The sequence below is a fragment of the Condylura cristata genome, unplaced genomic scaffold (genome assembly GCF_000260355.1).
Source record: "Condylura cristata isolate star-nosed mole 26May11 unplaced genomic scaffold, ConCri1.0 scaffold00015, whole genome shotgun sequence".
Lineage (NCBI taxonomy): Eukaryota > Metazoa > Chordata > Mammalia > Eulipotyphla > Talpidae > Condylura > Condylura cristata.
Genome location: NW_004567116.1, coordinates 10,503,222 through 10,523,068, shown reverse-complemented (window position 1 = coordinate 10,523,068; position 19,847 = coordinate 10,503,222). Strand labels below are relative to the sequence as shown.

The following is a 19,847-nucleotide window of genomic DNA, read 5'->3' as shown; positions in this document are numbered from 1 at the left end:
CCCCAGACTCTCCTTCTCTTTCCTCGTCTCATTTCCATGCAGGAGTTGGGAACATCTTGACTGATTAATTGAATAAATCAGTAAACAAATTTATGTTCCAGGGGAGTTATGTTCCAGGAGAACTGCTGTGTTGTCCCACAGCCCCCCGTGTTGGGTTCCGTCTTGTTCGTTGCTGCTCACCTGTCAGCACTCAGCTCAGATGTCTCTCACAGAAGCTTTCAGAAAGTTCCCAGATAGATTAAGTTGTGAGTACTCTGTATCTCTGTGAGCAAGTAATTACAGCGTGTATTTAGTGCCTGCTTTTCCCCTAAAATAAAAGCCTCAGAAGGCCAGGGACCTTGGCTGTCTTGTTCACTGCTTTGTTTTCTGTACTTAACCCAGTTCGTTCCATGTGGTGCTTCCTCAGTTGTATCTTATGAATGAGTAAATCTCTGTTACCAGCTTGTGTCAGAAAGCTGTAAGGCCAGCCGAATTGGTCTGCAGGCCTTTCCACTTTACTGTGACCTGTAACCTGTTTACAGCCATTTGGGAAAGCAAGTTGGAGTTCTAAATTTTAAATACACACCTACCGTGTGACCCCCATCATTCTTTCCATGGAGACTTACCCTTGAGAAATGAATATATGCGTACACAAATACTTGTACTGACATTCATAGTAGCTTTTATTTGCAATAGCCAGTAATTAGCGGTCACAGAGCAAACCAGCATTAAAAACTGAATGGTTAACCAAATTGTGGTATATCCACCAACTGATTCCTGCTGAGTAGCAGATAGGAATGAGCTGTTGATACATGCAGGAGCATGGCTGTATTTAAAGAAAATTACACTGAGTGTTGAAACAGGGTGAAAAGGAACATATTTTATGATTCTGCTTCTATAAATGTCTAGAAAATGCAAATTAATATTTAGAGATAATAAGGCCTAGAAAAAGGTTGGGGTGGGTCAAGCTGTGAGAGATAGTAGAAAAGAATACAAAGGGGCCCACAGAGTTTTAAGGGGAAGTGCATATGTGCATTATTTTAATTGGGATGGTGGTAAAGGGTTGTCAAACCCTGTCAAATTATGTATTCTGAGTAGGTTCAGTTTATTATATGTCAACTGTATTTCCAGGAGTTCAGACAAAACTATATTTGTGTTCTTGCAATAGCGTAAAAATGAAATAGTTGACATTTAATGAAACATTTGCATTATATGTTCAGTGAAAACAACAGAACATTGTGGAGAGAAATTGAAGAACAACTTCATGAAAGGAAAGGCCACCGACTCACCATCCTGTGGGGTGGGGGGGTGCTTCCCGGGGTTATTCTTTCTTCATACTCCCAATTTCCCGTTTTGCTCTCTGAGCTCTCTAATACCTTTGCATTAGAAAATTTCATTTATTAAATTCAGTCTGTTTGGGCAACCAGCATGGATTCCGTGGGCTGGGAGAACAAAAGAAAGCAGGGAAAAGGTTGGGGCGCTCTCCAGCTCCTCCCCCTGCCCTCCCCATGCTAGGCCCCAGACCTTCAGGAGCCCTCATTGCCTGGCTGTGGCTGGCACCTGGGAATCAAGGTGCGTCTGGGTCTGGAGGCCTTAAGAGCCCAGAACAGCCGCCTGCTGCTGCTGGGCTGCAACGACTCACTGACAGCAAGAGCAGCCAGCAGCAAACTGCCCGTGCACGTGTTCCAGCCCCGCTCCGCTCCCTCTCCTCCAGCCCCAAGTGTCCGAATCCAGCAAGAAGCCGCCAAGCCGTGGCGAAACATTGCCGTCTCAGGCCCAGCCGAGTTTAGAAAGGGGAAGGTGGGCTGAGAGAAAGTAGCTGAGAAATGACCGGCTCCTCAGCATCCACGCACACCTTCTAGACACAGGGACACATGGGAAAAGGAGCAGGAGGTGCCTGCCTGACCTCTGCCTCCCCCAGCAGAGGCCCAGCTCACGCTCCCACGCTCTGCGCCCACCGCCCAGCGCTCCAGAGACCCGGCTCCAGAGCGCCCAGTGCTGTTGAGGCCTTCTTTCTGCTGTGTGGGGAGAAGTCGTATGTGCTATTCACGAGTTCATTTCCTCGGGGAGGCTGTAAAGTCACTGCCAGGGGGCCTGTCTGAGTCTGCGGGGTCTGCAGCGAGGGGCCCCCTTCTCCCTGGTACTGCTGTCTGTCTGACCCTCCGTCCTGTTAGAGGCTGGTCAGTGTCCTCATCTTTTCAGATGATCACCTTCTGATGTTGTGGATTTCTCTTGTTTTGTATCTCATTGATGCCTTTTTTCCTCAATTAGCTTCTTCCTCTACTGTCAGGAGTTTAAGTTGCTGGTGTTTTTCTAGTGTTGGGCCTGATAGCCTCGGCCACTGACCTCAGTATTTGTCTTGCTAATGGATGCATTTTAAGGCTGTGGGTGCAATCCTGATTTTTGATTTGTCATGTTTTTATTATCCTTAACTTTAAAATATTTTCCAATTTTCATTGAAATACCTTCTTGACCCATAGTTTAAAAGTATATTACTCACACAGGGGTGATCTGGTGATGGGAAACCCGCGGGGATTACAATCGAGATGGAAAAAAAAAATGTGCAAAATGATGTAAAAATAAACTTTGTAATAAAAAAAATTAAAAAAAACTATGATAAAAAAAGTATATTACTCAGTTTTGTCAGGATTAAAAGGACAGTTACCTTTTTCTTCTTTTCTGATTTGATTCTACCACCATCAGAAACAAAATCCATATGATTGTATTATTTGGAAATGTATTTAGACTCTCTAGCCCCATAAAAGGTCTACCTGGTAACTGTCTTGTGTGCACCTGGAAAGAGAGTACACCGTTGTAGATTCAGTGACCGTACCAGGTCAGTTAGGTAAGGTCAGTCACCTTGGCGCTTGTAATGTGTATCAGAAAGTCTTCCTGCTTGTCTTCGTCTACATGGATATCTCCGTTCCTTTTATTTTTTCTACACTCTTTATCATTTCTGTAATAGCTAAATTCATTGTTCTACTTTAAATAAAAAGTAGTTTATATTAATATTAACTACTAATATTTAATATGTGAGAATCAGAAAGAAACCTTGCAGCAGACCTTTCTTAACTGTGGCTTCCAATTTTTTGAGGAACTCTATAGAGACAAGTACCTTCCTGTTTGGTAAATTTTAGAAAGGAGAAACCAGAAGTCTGCCAGTATCTAACGTGGCTTTATTAGTCCTTCCTGAGGACAGACCAGTGCCACATGACTTCCTGAAATACTTCAGGCCATGTAGAGTCGAAGGATCAGAAGTACTGTCAAACCTACAAGCTGGGTTGCATGTGTACAGCTACCAAACTTTTCTGCTTAAAGTGAACTCCTTCCCTTTCTGTGAAATGCAGGAAGGTTGCAGATGTGACAATCCAGGGCTACTTGTAGGTGATGGTTACAGCATATCAGGAACTACAGGGAGAACAGAGCGTTATTTAATAGAGAATGGTGACCCAGGACTGACTTTGATCTTGATTCTGCTAGTGTCTCTTCTGAGAATTACGTGTAGACTCAGGCACTGGCGTTTCAGCCCATGTTTCGCCAATGTGAAGGTGTTTTAAGGTGCCATATTTTTTAATAGAGGCTTAGGAGCATTGATTCACAGAACCAACTTAAAACACAGGCCCCATGGCTTGCGTAAGGGACAAAGAGCAGATGCACGCACCCAGAACTACGAGAAGGGAGTGGGCCTAGCGTTAAGGGAAAAGGTGTGTGATGAACGATGGGGTTAGGTCTATCTCTGTGGGATGTTAGCTTGAAATATCCTAGAATCCCTTTCCAGGAGGAAGTTGTTAGAACCATAGCTTTTGTCCAGTTACAACCCCAGGGCAAATGACGTTTGCGTCCTGGGACACTCAGACAAGGTTGCTTGCATGGGCAGTGATCCACCTAGGCTTCCAATGCTGCCGTGGCAGAGTGGACTGGCTCTCTGCAGGCCTGTTGACCATTGGGAGCACCACAGCTGGAAGGCTGTTTCCAAGGAAACATGTCAGCGTGTGAAGGGATCTTAGAGATGCCCTGTCACTTCATGTTTTATTCCTGGAGCTGCAGAGTGGTTAAGTTACTTCTTCAAGGTGTTAACTGCACATAGAATTAACCCTTAAAGTTTCACCATAGCGAGTTCTTGGGAATGAAAGTTCAGACTGTGTGGAAAAGGCCTCTTTCTTCAGGCACCTGTGATGAGAGCGCACAGACATTTGTATTCAAGGCCTAATACTGGTTATCATTTTATTTAATTGGAAGAAAGCATAGAGATCATTTGCCTTTTTTAAATGGGTCATATTCCCTGTTGGAATGCAAAGAGCTTTGGGAAATGTTACATTCCTGCTCCAACCCTGAAATCAGGAGCTAAAGAATAATCTTCTGTGGCCCTGTGTGTTTTTGACTTGTTTGACAAGCTCTAGTAAGCTACCAGATGTGGAAATACTTTTCAGCTTGGGATAATTTATTTATCTGTTTATGTATTCCACTAGGAAAGTATCTATTGAGTTCTTGATACTCATTTGCAAGGAACTCCTAGGGGAACAGTAGCAGTGTATAGTGTTACTTAAAAGTTTGAATTTTTTTCCAAGCCTGTCTGCTTTTATTTCAGACCTAAAGAGCTGGGAAATAAAATGCAGCTAGGTCCTGCTCCCCTCCCCCGCCTCTAAGAGAGACTGGCTTCCAACATGTGGCAGAAAGTGAGCCCTGCAGACTTGGCTGAATGTATGAACCTGTGAATTTGTTTTTCCTTTCATACTTTGATCCTCATTTCCAACCATAAAAATTATTAGTAGCACTTAAGGGTTTAACATTTTTCACCTGAGAGATGTGAACCACCCTTGGCTAGTAACACTGGTGATAAAGTCCATCCTTCACCTGGGGCAGGTCTCTCTGAAGAGTGACTTGTGCTAGACCAGGAGTACAATATGCCGACGTCTGCCAGGGCGGCCTGTGGGTGGTTGAGGCTGGCCAGACCTCACAGGTGCTGAGGCCTAGGAGAGATGACGTTGGTCGCAGCTACCCCAGGTGATAGTGAGCACAGGCTCTCAAAGATTCAGGGAAGGCAGCACAATGGCATGGGACGGTTTTCTGTGAGAACATAGGATCGTCCCAGCATAGGCAGTGCCATCCTGAGAATGGGCTTGGTGTGTGGTCGAATGGGGCATTTGTGTGACTAGGTTAGGGCATTCACGTGGTAAGGTTTTGTTGGGGTAACGGTAGAGCTAGGTGGGTTAGGCAACATCTGGCAGGTGGCAGACAGGTGAGGAGGCCAACTGGAAAGTTACAGGCAGCGGCAAGGTGTCATTGTGTGTGTGTAGAGGGGCGTAAGGTGACAGAGTCAGGGCACAGGATGAATCCAGGTTGACGGGGCAGAGCAGGCTCTGTAGGTTTAGCATGCAGAGGGATTGAGAACCCGGAGAGGAGGGGAGGACCAGCTCACCCATGCCTCAGATTTAACTTGTGATGAGGAAGCTCAGGTAAGTGGAGAATTCCAGAGTGGATGTGTAAGTTACGTTTTAAACAGAATTAGTAAAATGTATAGCTGCCTATATAGTCATTCAAGGATAGTGGGAAAGATGATAAAATCTGTGATCCTACATAAGTCATTCCACTTTTTCTTCCTTCTCTGGAATTGCTGAAAGCTGGGGACAGCCTACCTTAGAGTCAGGCTCCTAGTGAGTAGCCTGTTAGCAACTCTCTGGGGTGGGGAGTCGGGGGGTGCTGCCTGCTCTACCCATCTGCTCATTCAGTCAGTGGAAGTGCCGCAGAGAGCCGGTCTGCGCTGGGTCTGACAAAGGCTTCTCACCGTGAGCACCCTTCTGTAGAATCGGCTCTGTAGGTCTCCATTCCTTGACCTCCTGGCTGACTCGGCTCCCTCTGCCCTTCACAGCGTCTGGCCTGGTGGTATCGGGAAAGGTTGGGAATCGGAGCACTGCTTCCTTCTTCTGCGTGGGCGATGGTCTGGGCAGGAGTGCCCGGAGCCAGCTCACCCGCCTGGCTGCTGGGGCACGGGGGCCTCAGTGGGCTGGGCTGGTTAGTTGGCACAGGCAGAGCCAAACCCTGCCAGAGCTGTTCTGGTCAGCGTTTGTGACGGGTCTGGCTGAAGCTTTACTGTGTAGTCAGAGCCATTTTGCAAAAGCTTTTGAAAACTGAGTTTCTGATACTTACAGTGGGCCTTCTTTGATGACACCCGAAGAAGCTGATGGCAGCCAGCCCTCAGGGCCTCCTGTATTGTCTGGGCGAGCAGCAGTCACTGCCCTCGGTCTACCTGAGCCTGGCTATAATGTCAGCACGACGTCCTCTATCTATCTACCTTTACTTCCATTTTTCATTTTTCCTAAGTACACAGAGAGCTGCTGTCCTGGAGCCTTTGTCTTCAGGAGAGCGAGTGGGTCCTGGGGCTGTTTCTGAGAGAGCCCCTGCCCAGATGGTCTAGCCGCAGCTTCCCCTGAAGGTGACCCTGGAGACCAGAGGGTCAGAGGGAGTCTTCTTTCTTAGAGAATTCTCCTTTGGGGGTGTCTTCGCAACTACAGGCTCCCAGTTTTCAGCCTGTGGAACTGAGTCATCATTTAGCTCTGTCCCACCTCCAGCTTGCATTGATTTACACCCCCAAGGCTCATGGGACTGGGAGAGGAACTAGTTCATGTGCACCGCTGCCACCAGAGCTCCTGAAAGCAGATCCAGCACGCAGGCCGGGAGCCCCCGGAGGTGCTGAGAGACACTGCCCTGAAGTTTGACCCTGCAGAGCTCTGCTAAAGCACCCCGTCCCCACTGGAGAATAAGTCAAACAAGTATTAAGGGAAAGAAATCAAAAATGTATGCTGAGCATTGAAATAACATCTGACCAGTTAAAAAGCACCCAGTTGGGAATTACAATAGAATGACATTTTTCTCCCTTGCCGAGCAAATTAACGCAACAAGCTCAGAATTTGTTTAGCCAGCCATTAATGAAGCAATCTACTGGAGGGCTAGGGGCTCCCTCTCCCAAAGGGGAGGCATGTGCTCCGTGAGGGCACCTCTTCTCACAGAGGGGTGTCTCCTGGTGGGCTCCCATGCCAGTAAGTCAAGGGAGGGCCCATTCTGGGCCAGGAGGTGCTCCCCCCCCGCGTGCTCCCCACTGCCCTGGGCCATGTCCGCCCGCAGCACTGTCGACGGCCGCCTGGCTTTGCCGCTCAGTACCTCAAGGATTAATGCGTATAAGGTGGGATAGTTATTTTAAAGAGGTGTTGGTGCGCTTGATGGTTTAAAGAATGCGTACTTTGCTCCCCTTGTTCAAAAGGAGGTTTCTGCAATGCTATTCCCACCCTGAAAGGATCCATATGTTCAGGGTTATTGTCCAAAAGCTGCCTCTTGTCTCGTCGGGATTGATTACAGGCTTTGGCCGCGTCAGGAATTCTGAGCTTCAGGATTCGGCTTATGGTTTGGGGATGTGAGGAATTTGTCTTGCATGGGCTGCTTATCTCCCTTGATTTTGATAGAGATGCTTAAAGGAGATGTGTGGGCAGGAGTTGGCACAGGGCCAGGGAAATGAAGGCCACAGCGGCTCTCCCGGGAGGACAGCGCCTGCGCGTTCAGAGGCAAATTCTGTCCCAGGCGTGACGCTGCCCCATTTATGGGCACTTGTAAAACTGCTTGCAGGATTGTGAGTTTGGGCTGGTGGTGGGTGGTTGCTGTTACATTAGATGCAGCGATTTCACATTTGGGAATAAAAAGCAAGGAAACTTAAAAAGGATCAGGGTAGTGCCCTGACTATAGAGAAAGGTCATGACTCTGAAAATAAGTATCTAGAAAGCGAGGGGAGTTAGTCCACGTGATGTTTCAGCTCACCCCTTAGCTCAGACGTAGAGAATGGGTATGTGGGGTTCACGTTAATTGTGACTGCAGCGTATTTGCTGATTTCTATCTTGAAAAATAATTAAAAACGTAATGCTTAATACACCTGTGTGTAAATAGCTATTGTTTCTGATAGCTCAGTGTTGTGCGTCGTCGTATATAGTGCTTTGGGGCTGTAGGTCTTCGTGTTGGGCCATATGACAGAAGATGAACAGGTGGGACCCAGGTGGTGATGGAAATGACGTGGCTCTGGACTGTGTCAGTGCAGATGGGGTTTTACAGTGGCTTTGCAGTATGTGGCCATCAGGGAAACTGGGTCAAGAGTGTAGAAGGTCTCTCTTCATTATTAATATTTTTAATACACACACACATTTTATGTTGTTGTTCATTCTTGTACAGTGTTTGACTTCTCAGGTGTAACTCCCATAAAATTCCCACCATCAAATCACTCATGAGCTGTCACCATTCACTTCATTATTTCTTATAACTGCTTTTGAACCTATAGTTACCTTGATAAACTGTTTTAATTTAAAAAATCGTGGGAACTCGAGCACTCCCTGGTGATGCAGCAGGTTAAAGCACCATGTTATGAAAAGCACTCAGAAGCCACTGTAGCATGAGTTCGATCCCCAGCCAGGGAGCTGACCCACATGGCACGGCAGACCTCTCCTGACCCACCCGCTGCTCCCCTCAGCAGTGTACTTTGTCAATCTGCCTGTTCTGCTCCCCGCTCTGTCTCTGGTGAGTCCTCTTACCCACCACACCTCTGGCCTGTACCCCAATTCTGTAAGCATAAATAAACAAATCTTTAAAAAAAAAATAGTGGGAACTCAAGAAGTATCTGGAATCTGAATGCATAAAAGAGTAATAGATAGGAACACTCAATCTACCTCCCTAAACATTATTCCCTGACTGTGTTGCTAGCGTGCTATTGGGTTGCTGTTCTAGAGCTTGATGGCAGGACTCAGTTTTGAGGTAGGTGGAACATCTCTAGGTTTTTTAAAAAGTGCTGTTAAAAGCTTTATACCAGAAATATTTTATGGGGTGGGGTGGGGAATGGGATCAAAAAACAGTGGGGAGAGGGAAATGCACTGGTGATTTGGTAATGGGAAGCCCCAGGGGATTACAACTGAGATGAAAAAAGGTACCAAATGATGTAAAAATAAACTATTTTAACTATTTTATACACACACACACACATTTTTTTTTAAGTGCTGTTAAAGGCATTATCTGTTTTGACAATTTGGACTGTATTCTAATTTTTGCCTTTTATTGTTATAAATCACCCCAAATCATTTTTTGGAAATCAGTAGGATATAAATAAGTAATTTGAATTCTTGGCTCCTTAAAAAAGATAGAGGGGACATGGGTGACTTGGTGATGGGAAACCCACAGGGATTACAATTGAGATGAAAAAAAAAATGTACAAAATGATGTAAAAATAAACTATTATGTTATTTTAAAAAAAGCAAAATATAAAAAATATTTGTTAAATAAAAAAGAGATAGAAGGGTTTAGAAGGCACAGATATAGAACACTATGCTGAATTAATTCATTAAATTATTAAATAATTATTTTCTGGCTGGGAAAATGCTTTATAGTATAATGTACATAATCATTTCATAAAACCAGTTTTATGCTTTGGAGCCAGCCAGGACTACAGTTTGTGGTCAGTGCCATTTCCTCCCTTTCCATGGTAGGAAAAAAGCAAGAAAAGGGTTGGCCAGCTTTTCAGAGCAGCCCTGACTGCTATTCGAGTCACCAGAGTGACTTCAAGTAGGGGGGGTTATTTCCTCCTAGCTGGACAGACCCAGGATCGTAGGTCGCCAGTCATTTAACATGAGCCTGACCAAATGGACTGGAAATCTTGAAGGCTCTGTAATGGTTATTTATAAAAACTACAGTTCTGTTTCTACTCGTGCAGAATTTAGGGGCCACTTGGAGAATGATCAGTATTCTTTTAACTTTACTGAATGATCCCCTGGGACCAGACTTAGCAATGGTATAATTCCCATTGGACTTGGGGTTACAGAAATAAAGATGATTTCATGTGTAGGGTCTTAAGGAGCAAAATTAGAAAACCCCTGACCTGATCCTGACCCATCCCCTTCTCTTCCTCCCCCCTCAAACCCATGTCTCTCTGTCCCTTTTTTATTATCTCTCGGGAGATTCATGGCCCTGTGAAAAGTAGTAGTCGAGTGTAAGCTTTCGTTCAGCTGCTTTGTGCTTGGATTTCCTCCTCTGCCCCAGAGCCTCACAGATTACAGGGTTGCAGTAGGCCCGCAGATGTCAGATGTGGAATCTCTCTAGGTCGCTACCCAGCCGGCAGGGGTTCCTTCTTTTAATGGTGTGAGCATGTGGCTTTCTTTGCTAAATGGAAACCACATTCACGACGAGCCCAGAGCTTTCAGAAGACGAGTGCCTATGGGACCGAAAGGCTCTTGTTGGTTCCCGCCACCTCTCCCACAGCCTCTGCTCAACACAGTCGCCCAGCCTGCACCATGTCACTCCCGCCACCTCTGCCAGGTGCACCCCACAGCTGACACACAGTGAGATTTTAGACACCGTCTGCTAATGTCCGCTGGATAGGCGAAGGGCCGAGCTTGTGGAGTTGAGGTGCTTTTTAGGGTCAGAGAGTAGGAAATCACTTGACTTCGTGAGCGGTGTGACCTGGCAGAGTTCCTTCCTCTACAGCTGTTTCCTCATCTGCATCACGAAGGAAGGGACGAGGGATCTCTGCTTCCATGTGATCTCCATGGCGGCACCCCCTCGCCCCCCAAGATCGTGTGCCCGGGCACAGTCTTCTCCTTTCCGCTCATAGGAGGCACGAGGCTGTGCCCAGAAGCTGGTGCGGGTGTGCTTTCCGTAGTGAGAGAGCTAACGGGGAGCCCTGGGCAGGCTGAATAGCAACTTGCCTCCCCCAGCTCTGGCAACTCCTCGTTGCTCCCTAGACCTGAAGAAAGAACCTGAAAGGAATAAAGGCTGTCTGCTTGCACCTAGGCATCACTCTCCAGTCAGACAGGGGCAGCAGGACCGCTGCCAGAAACCCGAAGCCTTCACGTGACCCCAGTTTTCCTGTTGGGCTTAGTTTAAGCAGAGTCCTGCCTTGGATTAGAAAAGTCTCCCAGGCAGACTGAAGTGATCTAACAGGTAAATTGTGATATATATCACAGTATGTACTTGTATTTGTCAAGGCCAGTCAGCATTAGGGAGCTCCAGGTGACAACTTCGGGGCTCCCTTGCCCTTAGCTGTCCAGCATTAGCATGTAATTGTGTCCCAGGTGTTCATGAAGTCTCTTTGGCTTTTTGCAAAGCACCCCCTGGACAAAAACTGCCAGTCACTGGTAAAAAAAAACATGAGCTGAAAATGAAGCTAATCAGTCGCTCCAGTCCACATCATTTCAGGAAATTCCATATATAAAAGGTGAGCTTTGTTCCCAGAGGACGGGAGTGAATCTCTCACTGGCTCCTCCATGAAAACCAGCTCGGAATTGGAATCCTGCCAGCCACCCCTTCCCATCTGGGCGGCATACGACACGCGCCTGAGGGGAGCGGGCCACGGGCTGGGCGGCGTCTGCCTGGGCCGACCCACGCCGTGACCACAGGGCTTAGGCGGTGCGTGCAGTTCCGTCCCACTCTGATGGTTAGAGATGCCTAAACCCGGGATGGGGGGGAGGCGCCCAGGAGAGAGCAGGGCCCCGCCCAGCTTGCCGTACCTGGCTCCAGTCCCCCGCCTCCGTCCAAGTCCATCTCGGCGCTGGGTGCTCTGGTCTGCTGCAGGTAGCACCCGCTTTCCCGGTAGCAGCGCCCCGGTGGAACTGTGCCTTTGCAAGTGTGATGGCTGCGCAGCCACTTCAGAGGCCGGCTCTTCTGCTCCAGCTGACCCGTGATTTCCTAATTGAATACCCCAGATGGGCACCACCTGTTGTTACACCTTCCCCACCTCCCCCCAGTCTGTTTCCTGAATCTGACGGTGCTTAGCACACACCCAGAGTTTAAAATGCACTCTCTCTAAGCTGGCTTAGAATATAGTGCATTATCCTCTTTTCAGGAACATTTATTGGTTACCCACATGTGTATGGTATTCTAAACAAAGTGAAATGATGCAGGCCGTGCTCTTTAGAAACTTGCAACTGATAGGAGCTCGTGAGTTAGTGTCCTTGGGGACACACTAGTGAGGATGAAGGTAGAAGATTTTAGCCCCAAAGGGACATTAAAAGGTCACTTAAACCTACCCCTCATTATGCAGAGAGAAACTTGAAAGCAGGACGGGCTGCCTCCGTGGGCTGCCCAGCTGGTTCTGGACGTGCCACATTTCTGCAGGAGCGAATCCAGACCACCTCCTATGCCTTGTAAGCAAAGGTAGAAAATGATAGTGGGAAGCCTCAAATAAACGAAAAAGTTCATTTAAAGAAAAAAATAGGAGTGCAGAAAGGAATAAATTTCTGTAATCCGGGTATAAGGTCATTAGGACCAAATTACAGAAATGAGAATGGAAGGAAGCAGTTGGAGGAGGGTTTGACATTTCACAGGCTCTGAAGAGTGATGTGCAGTCCCCCAAAACAAGGGCTGTCCAGATTATTTGCAAACCCTTCACCAAGAGATAGAATTATGATCGTAGAGATAAGTGTCTGTCGTCAAAGATATGTGCAGTTACAAACAGGTGGGAGCACCCGCGTGCGGAGGCCTGCGGCAGTGTCTGCTGGCCTCGGCCAGCGCACAGCTAGGGAGATGCTCTGGGCTCGGGTAGCAGGCAAGGCGGTGTCAGTGCCCCGCCACATAGAAAGGCATCTGTTAGTAATGACAACGGCTGACCTCAGAGCATGTGAATTAGAGTGGGGGTGGGGGGAGCTGCAAGAGGGGTCGAGTTTGAGCTGGGAAAATGCTTTACTATATACATAATCGACTTTGTGCTAGGCTGGGGCTGGATTAGAGCGCGCCCATCCCATTCTGTCCCTCTCCGCTGTGATCCTGCAGTCAGCTGCAGGGTTATAGATGAAGTGACAAGGATGGTATCTTGATTGTATCCAGCTGCCTGGAGCAAGGCCAGGGCAGAGGGGCCGCTGCAGCAGCAGCACTCACGAGGGCTCCAGAGGCATCTGAACCCCAGGACACCTCCGATGCTCTGAGGCGGCCGGGTTGAGCATGCTGTGACCCAGTGTCACCAAGTTGAGGGACTCCGCAGAGAAGTCTGCTAAGTGATGGAAGTCACTAGCTTGAAGAGGACTGAAAGATGGCCATAAACTGAGCCATTATGACTACTGCTGCAGACGGGGTTGTGGGGGAATGAAAACAAGAACCCTTTGGGAAAGCAATTTGAACTTTCTTTGCATAGATTAAAGAGCTGTGTTGACTCAAGGTAAATGGGGGGGGGGCGGGCAATGGAACTTCCACCTAGCAGAGGTACCCACTGAATGGAGGCCCCTTCTGCTGCTTTCTTCCACTCGCCATCCTGATGGTCAGTGACCTGTGCTGAAGTCCTCCCCAGCCCCTTGAGTGACATGAGGTGGATCAGTAGCTGTGCTACTGGTGTGATGCGCAGGCAGGTGCGAGATGCTCAGGAGAGGAACCTGGCAGTTCATCTTGAGGGCGCCCCACCCCCGGCCCACAAGCCAGTCAGAAGTTGGGCACACATGTTGTGGTGTTGCTCTGGCTCTATAAAACTGTAATGGTATCATATTATTTTAATCTGCTGAAACGCTAACCCCAGAGTGGAGAACACAGCAGTGGTAATACACATCTGAGGAAATGTTTGACATGGCTTCGTGTGTCTGCAACTATTATGGTGATGCCTGCAGCCGATTAACTCTGTTGGTTACAATATGGTGTTAATGAGGCCAGGGTTGTGGGTTTGAGGGCCGTGTTAGGTGAGCTGGCTTCGCCCCAAGGAAAGCCCTTTCACAACCTCAGACCACGCTCAAGACCTAGGTCAGACATCCCGTAAAACATGCAGGGCTGGCGGCCTGGGTCCCTGCACTGCCAGGGCTCCGCGAATATCCCTTTACCCTCTCTGGAAAAGTCATTTTAAGAAACATGTGCCTTGGTGGTGGTGAATGATTACTGTGATCTTCACATGCAGAGGATATTGCGTTGTTATTAATGGTTGCTGTTGATAACTACTGTCACAGACTTCCTTTCTGATTTAGGGAGTAACTGGCTGAAGAAAGGAGAAAGGGTATTTGGTTCCCTCCTTCCAGTCTCAGCATTCCGCCTGCTGAGATTTTGCCCACGAGGCATTCACCAGCAGGGGGCGCTGTCAGAGCCACGCCCTGCTTTTTGTGCTTGTGACACTATGCTGAGTAAGATTCGGTCTTTAAATTCTCCGGAGGAAAATAACTAATAAATGAGTAGAACCAAATAACCAAAGCAATCTCACAAAATGGAAAATTGATGGGAAAAAACATGGGGGTGTGGGAGTGATGAAGAATGGCAGCTTGATGAATAATGGAGGATGGTGTTTACCTTGATACATGGGGCTGAAAAGACCTCAAAGTAAATGACATTTAAGCAGAGCCCTGACTAACAGGTAGGAACCAGCCTTTGAAGAACTGGAACAGCATTCACGCCAGCAGAAATAGCAGGCTTGAAAGACTTGCCCTCTAATTTTGGCTAAAGAAGAGGTAGGTTCTGTAAATGAAGGAAAAGGTGATAAAAGAAGACTGGGAGTGTGGGTAAGCCCTTTAGTACATGTCAGGAGTGTGTGTGTTTGTGTGGGTGTATGTGTGTGTGTGTGTGTGTGTGTGTGTGTTGGGATGGAGTCTTAGAGCCCATAGGTTGAATCGCCCTGTACAGAGCATCCTAAGTTCCTTTAGGAATGGTTCTTTTAGAAATGTTCTGTAAACAATGACTTGGAAGGGCAGGAGCAGAGGCAAGAAGAGAAATTCGAAGTCTGTTACAGCAGCCTGGGTGAGTGGTGATAGGGTTTGAGCTAGGTTGGGCAAGAGAAATGAGAGAGGTAATCAGAGGTAGGACTGGCTATGGATTGAATGTGGGGAAAGAGGAAAAGGAGGGAATACAGACGAACTCCTGGCTTTTGTGCTTTGAGTGATTATATAGAAAAGAGTGGTTTATTTGGGGCTATGAACCCAACCAAGAATTAAACTGTGGGCATGTTAAGTGTGAGATTCCTGTTATTTGTCGATTGGAGATAGTAAGTTAATTGTTGGTTATCTCAGGAATGTTCAGGACCAAACACGCTATAGACAGTATTTAAAGTGATTGAAACTAGATGGAATTACTTAGGGAGTTTGGAGAGAAAACAGTGCTCATAAGAGGCCTGTTGAAACTGTTGTGTAGAGGATAAGGAATTATGTTGTACAGAACTGGGCCCATGAACCGCTGGTAAATTGTGAGAACTCATTAGTGGAATGAAGGAAAAAACATAGGGAGAAAAGGTATTGGAAATATTTTACAGTTTCATTCAACAGAACTGTATCTAAGAACCTTCCCAAATGTAGGCATCAATTGTTTGTGTTACAGATTATTGATTCAAGCCAATTTTCTATACTTAAGCCTTCCAGAAGATCTTAAGAATGGATATGTGCTCAGAGAAAAGAGATTTAGTTTTTAGAAACAGATAACTTTTATAAGTTTTTGAAGTCATCAAAATGTAATACAGATCAGGACAGGACAGGGTTCCATTTACTCCTCTCCTAAGAATGGAACCTACCTCCTTAATCCTGTGTTAAGAGATCACATACCTTGACCCAGTTCAGCAAGTTACTAAACACTGCTTGCTATTTCCAAGCAAGCACAGGAAGCTGTGAGGAAATCAGTTAAGTTCTAGCTTTGAATACCTGGAGGAATCACGAGCTCTGTTCAGTTGAACCTCTCAGAAGCCCATTAGACCTTAGTTGTGAAGGTTTGAACCTAGGAGGTCTCTCAGCTCTGAGCCATGCCTCAGCTCTGTGCATGGCTGTTGTCTAGACTGGAGGATTGATGGCTGATGCTTTCTGTCCTAGGTCTGGCGGGAGTTTCCTGACCGGTTGGTGGGTTATCCAGGTCGCTTGCATCTCTGGGACCACGAGATGAGTAAGTGGAAGTATGAGTCCGAGTGGACCAACGAGGTGTCCATGGTGCTCACGGGCGCAGCTTTCTATCACAAGGTGAGTGGGGCAGCCGGAGTCATCAGGTCTGGGCTGGCTGAGCTGAAGGATGCTACTTGTTATATTTGGCCCAGGTTAACTTTTGCTGAGCTTAGGAAAAACCTTCCTACTTGGAAGGCTTAGAAAGGTCATGTTGTATAATAGATTTTCAAAATAAAGTTATTTTTCTAATTATAATTATGCTAATAATAATTATGCTTATAATAGAAGAATGCAAAATTCACAACAAATTTTGTAGTATAAGAGAAGTTACTTGTCCTGTCTCTGAGATAACCATTGTTAGTGTTTTTAATGTTTTTTTCAGTTTGGCTTTCACTTAATTATTTACTGACACTCAATTATAAGTATTCTCACTAGCCTGCTTTGTTCATGTGTTAGATCGTGAGCTTTTGTCTATGTCATTAACATTTCTTCATGAACAATTTGTCTTTAGCATAGTTGTTAATATATGGTTACATTAATAATCCATAATTCCTAAATCTCGTTTAAGTATTCCCCTGTCATTGGACAGTTTGTTTCTATTTTTTGCTATTTTACATAATGCTTAATAGCCGACTATGGCCAGGAAGGAGTCTGCGCTACAGCACGTGTGGTCATTAGGACAGCGTCCTGGCAGGGCCGTAGCAAAGGGAGGAATTGGCATATTGATTTGTTTGTGGTTTGTGCGCTATTGCTACCAACTTATACTCTCCCCAGCCACTGTAAAACTAGCTTACAGTGCTCTCTTGCTCTCTTTGTATGAAATGTGTAAAAAAAAAAAAAAAAAAATCCAGCTTAGCTATTTTAGTGAGTGAAAATAGGAATGACTATCTATCTTAACTTTGATTTGATGCCAGTCATGTTGAAATTCCTTTTGTGTTCTTACTCGCCTTTGTAAAAACTTCCTCTCCTGAGAGTTGTCACTTCGTGTTTTAATGCTCTTTTTTAAATTGGAGGGAGACTGAAGGGTGTGCATTGGACTTGACAATACTGGCCCTGACAGCAGAGTCCTCTCTGGCAGTGTCTGCTTTAAATAGCCAGCAGTGGTTGTCCAGCCGCAGCCAACTCTGTTCCACCACAGTTAGTTTAGCTGGGCTATACTATATCTAACGTAGCTGTGGCTTCATTATCTCAGCATAGTTGCCCTCCTATTTTTCCAGGTCTACATCCGTAAAGGGGCTCTTATTCTTTAAATAAATAGGGAACTAGGATTTCTAATTCTTGGAGTTGATGGCGTAGTGTGCACACCCTTCCCTTTTGTGTGTGTGAATTTCTGCACTATTTCATGTGTAGGTTTTGGTGGTTTCAAGAGCGCCTCGTTTTTGTCTTAACGTTAGACACCCATACCCTTGCAGTCAGCCCACCATTCCTTTATCTCTGTTTCTGCTCGCCCTCTGTGGAGGGGGAGGGCAGGTCCGTGGCACGGGGGCGCGTCAGTGAAGATGTGCTCCGTGTGCCGGGCAGTACCAGGTGGGCATGGCCCTCTCCGGCTGCAGGGCCCGCGTGCTGCGAGGACGCGCACTCTGTCCCCCTCTGGTTACATAGCTACTTTATAAAGAACCCGGCACTGTGGCTGCTGGTCCCTGCCGGGAGCTTCCTACTGCCCGGCCTTTGATCAACCTCACAGAAACAGCAGTTCCCTCTGGGCTGTGACTAGGGTGCTGTCAGAGCCAGAGAGGCTGCTTTGAATGTTTCAGATGTCAAACATTTGGTGTTTCTTGTTTTTGTCTCACCTGACAGTATTTTAATTACCTGTATACCTACAAAATGCCTGGGGATATCAAGAATTGGGTGGACGCTCACATGAACTGTGAAGACATCGCCATGAATTTCCTGGTGGCCAACGTCACGGGGAAAGCTGTCATCAAGGTGGGAGGCGACTGGCCCGGCTCTGCCACTCCTGTGCTTGTGCTTTTGAGCAGGTCTCCCCTCTCTGAGACCAAGGACTTGGGTGTAGGTGAACTTGATGCTCCCTTTTGGCGCTATGATTTCTATGGTTGACACTGTCACAGTGTCAAACTAAAGCCAGGCTTTGATAGTTTCAACCTATTTTCCTTTTTGATACAGTTTTCTTTAGTACTCCTTTTTAACCTCCAGCTCATAGATGAGGACTATGATGTTCAATCTATGAATCAAAAATTAAATTCTATTCTCAAAGCTAACTTGGAATCTCATTCCATTGAAGGATGCAATTTACACCCTAATGTGCCCGATTTTTAATGTTTATAATTATTGAGAAGCTAGTATACTTTATACAGTGATAACTGTAGTTGTCCTGAACATTGTCTATATATACCTATATAATTGTCTATATATACCTACATATACCTATATACCTATAATTTTCAAAAGCACCCTTCCCTTAGCATATTAAAAGCTGAAAGTACACAAAGATCCCATAATAGATGTCTATTCTTGGAATGTAGATTATGATCAAATCAGATGCCCAGATAGGTAGAAAGAACACTTCTTTATATGAGTAGCACTATCTTAACCTTTTCTCCATCTGGATTAGAATTCCATGTATGCAAGTGGGCAGTCCTTCTAGGCTAGGTCCCTGTACTAGAATCTTCTGTGTTGGAAGTAGCATAGCCTCCCCACTGATTTCTCACGCAATGTATTAGTTGATGCGAGGAACCAGGTTAAGCCCAGGTGACCATGGCAAGAAAGGAGTCACTCTGCACTCTCTGGCTTTGACCCAATCCTCCCCTGGCCCCGAGCTCTCTGACTCAGTGAACAACTCACTACAAGAAAAACCGAGGAATGTAAGTCCTTTTTGACGTGCTTCAAGATGTTTCTGGCCATGCCTGTCTGAGATGATCATTTCGGGTGTCTGTTTGTCTTAGCCTGGTCTTAGTTATCTCGCTTTTGTCCCCTCCCTTCTGCCACTGCTTATTTACTTTTACTGAATTAGGATAAGCAACTTCCCTGTGTTGTTAGAAAAATCATTAGAAGTTTAAGGTCTGAGAGGGTTGAGGGGACAGTCAGGAAGATTCATGGCATAAGTGACCATTTGAGTTTTTCCCTGAGTCAAAGAAGTTGCAAAATAACCTGGTGTCTTCAAGACCATAGTGCTGCTCAGAGCATCTGCCGTTAGCTGGAAGGAGGCGAGAGGGCCTGCTGGAACTAAGGTTACGGTGAAAGTTATGGGAAGCTGTATTTCATCGCCCTTATGGCTGCAAGAACAAATGGTGTTTATACAAGGACCTTGGCAGTGAGAAAACAGTCATTAAACAGGAATTAAGGAGCTTGTCATCACCACTTCTTTCCAGTTGCAGAAGGCAAAAGCCCTCCAAACCTCTTTTATTGGGCCCTTGTGAGTTCTGCCCTTGGCTGAGCCAGACGGAGTGAGTGAAGGAGCGTGAGGTGTGTGCGCAGGGCAGGCCCCTCCGCTGCCGGGCGCGGTGGTGGCACACATGGCGCTGTGGGCCTTGGCACTGACAGCCGTATACGTGTTCTCCTCTGGCAGGTAACACCACGGAAGAAATTCAAGTGTCCTGAGTGCACAGCCATTGATGGGCTTTCACTAGACCAGACACACATGGTGGAGAGGTGAGTGAGCGGTAACAAAAGACTGCCCTGGCCTCTGCTCCCCATTTCCTGCCTGGGCCTGTTTATGAGACTCTTTGGGAGATATAAGGATAGCAGCTGGTAGCCATAGTCACCTCCTTTTGCATTGTGAGAATTGGGTTAGTTCAAGCCCAGGTCACCCAGAGAATTAATTTGGAATGCTACTCATGCAATTTGTAATGGCTGGAAGGGTCTTAAAAATATAGCTGGCCTGAAGCTCCAGAAGCCAGGTTTTCCATGTGGACTAAGCAGTTAACCATCCACAGTCATTTGAGTGGAAGCTGGTTAATTCCGGGGAAATACTGGATTGTTTTTCAGACTAATATTGCTACTTTATAGTAAAAGTTTAATTAGAAAGAATTAAACCGACCCCACCAGAGGCAGATCACCTTTGAGGACACC

At 46.5% G+C, this 19,847-nt stretch overlaps 1 protein-coding gene across 1 annotated transcript in view; it reads left to right on the top strand.

The window, feature by feature from the left end:
- EXT2 (exostosin glycosyltransferase 2) overlaps positions 1 to 19,847 on the top strand; it is a 102,150-nt gene that overhangs the window by 75,779 nt on the left and 6,524 nt on the right. Inside the window, exons 10-12 of the mRNA XM_004682888.2 lie at positions 15,753 to 15,896; positions 17,616 to 17,744; positions 19,345 to 19,427. Coding sequence (XP_004682945.1) covers positions 15,753 to 15,896; positions 17,616 to 17,744; positions 19,345 to 19,427 — 356 coding nt within the window. The remainder of the gene's footprint in view (positions 1 to 15,752; positions 15,897 to 17,615; positions 17,745 to 19,344; positions 19,428 to 19,847) is intronic.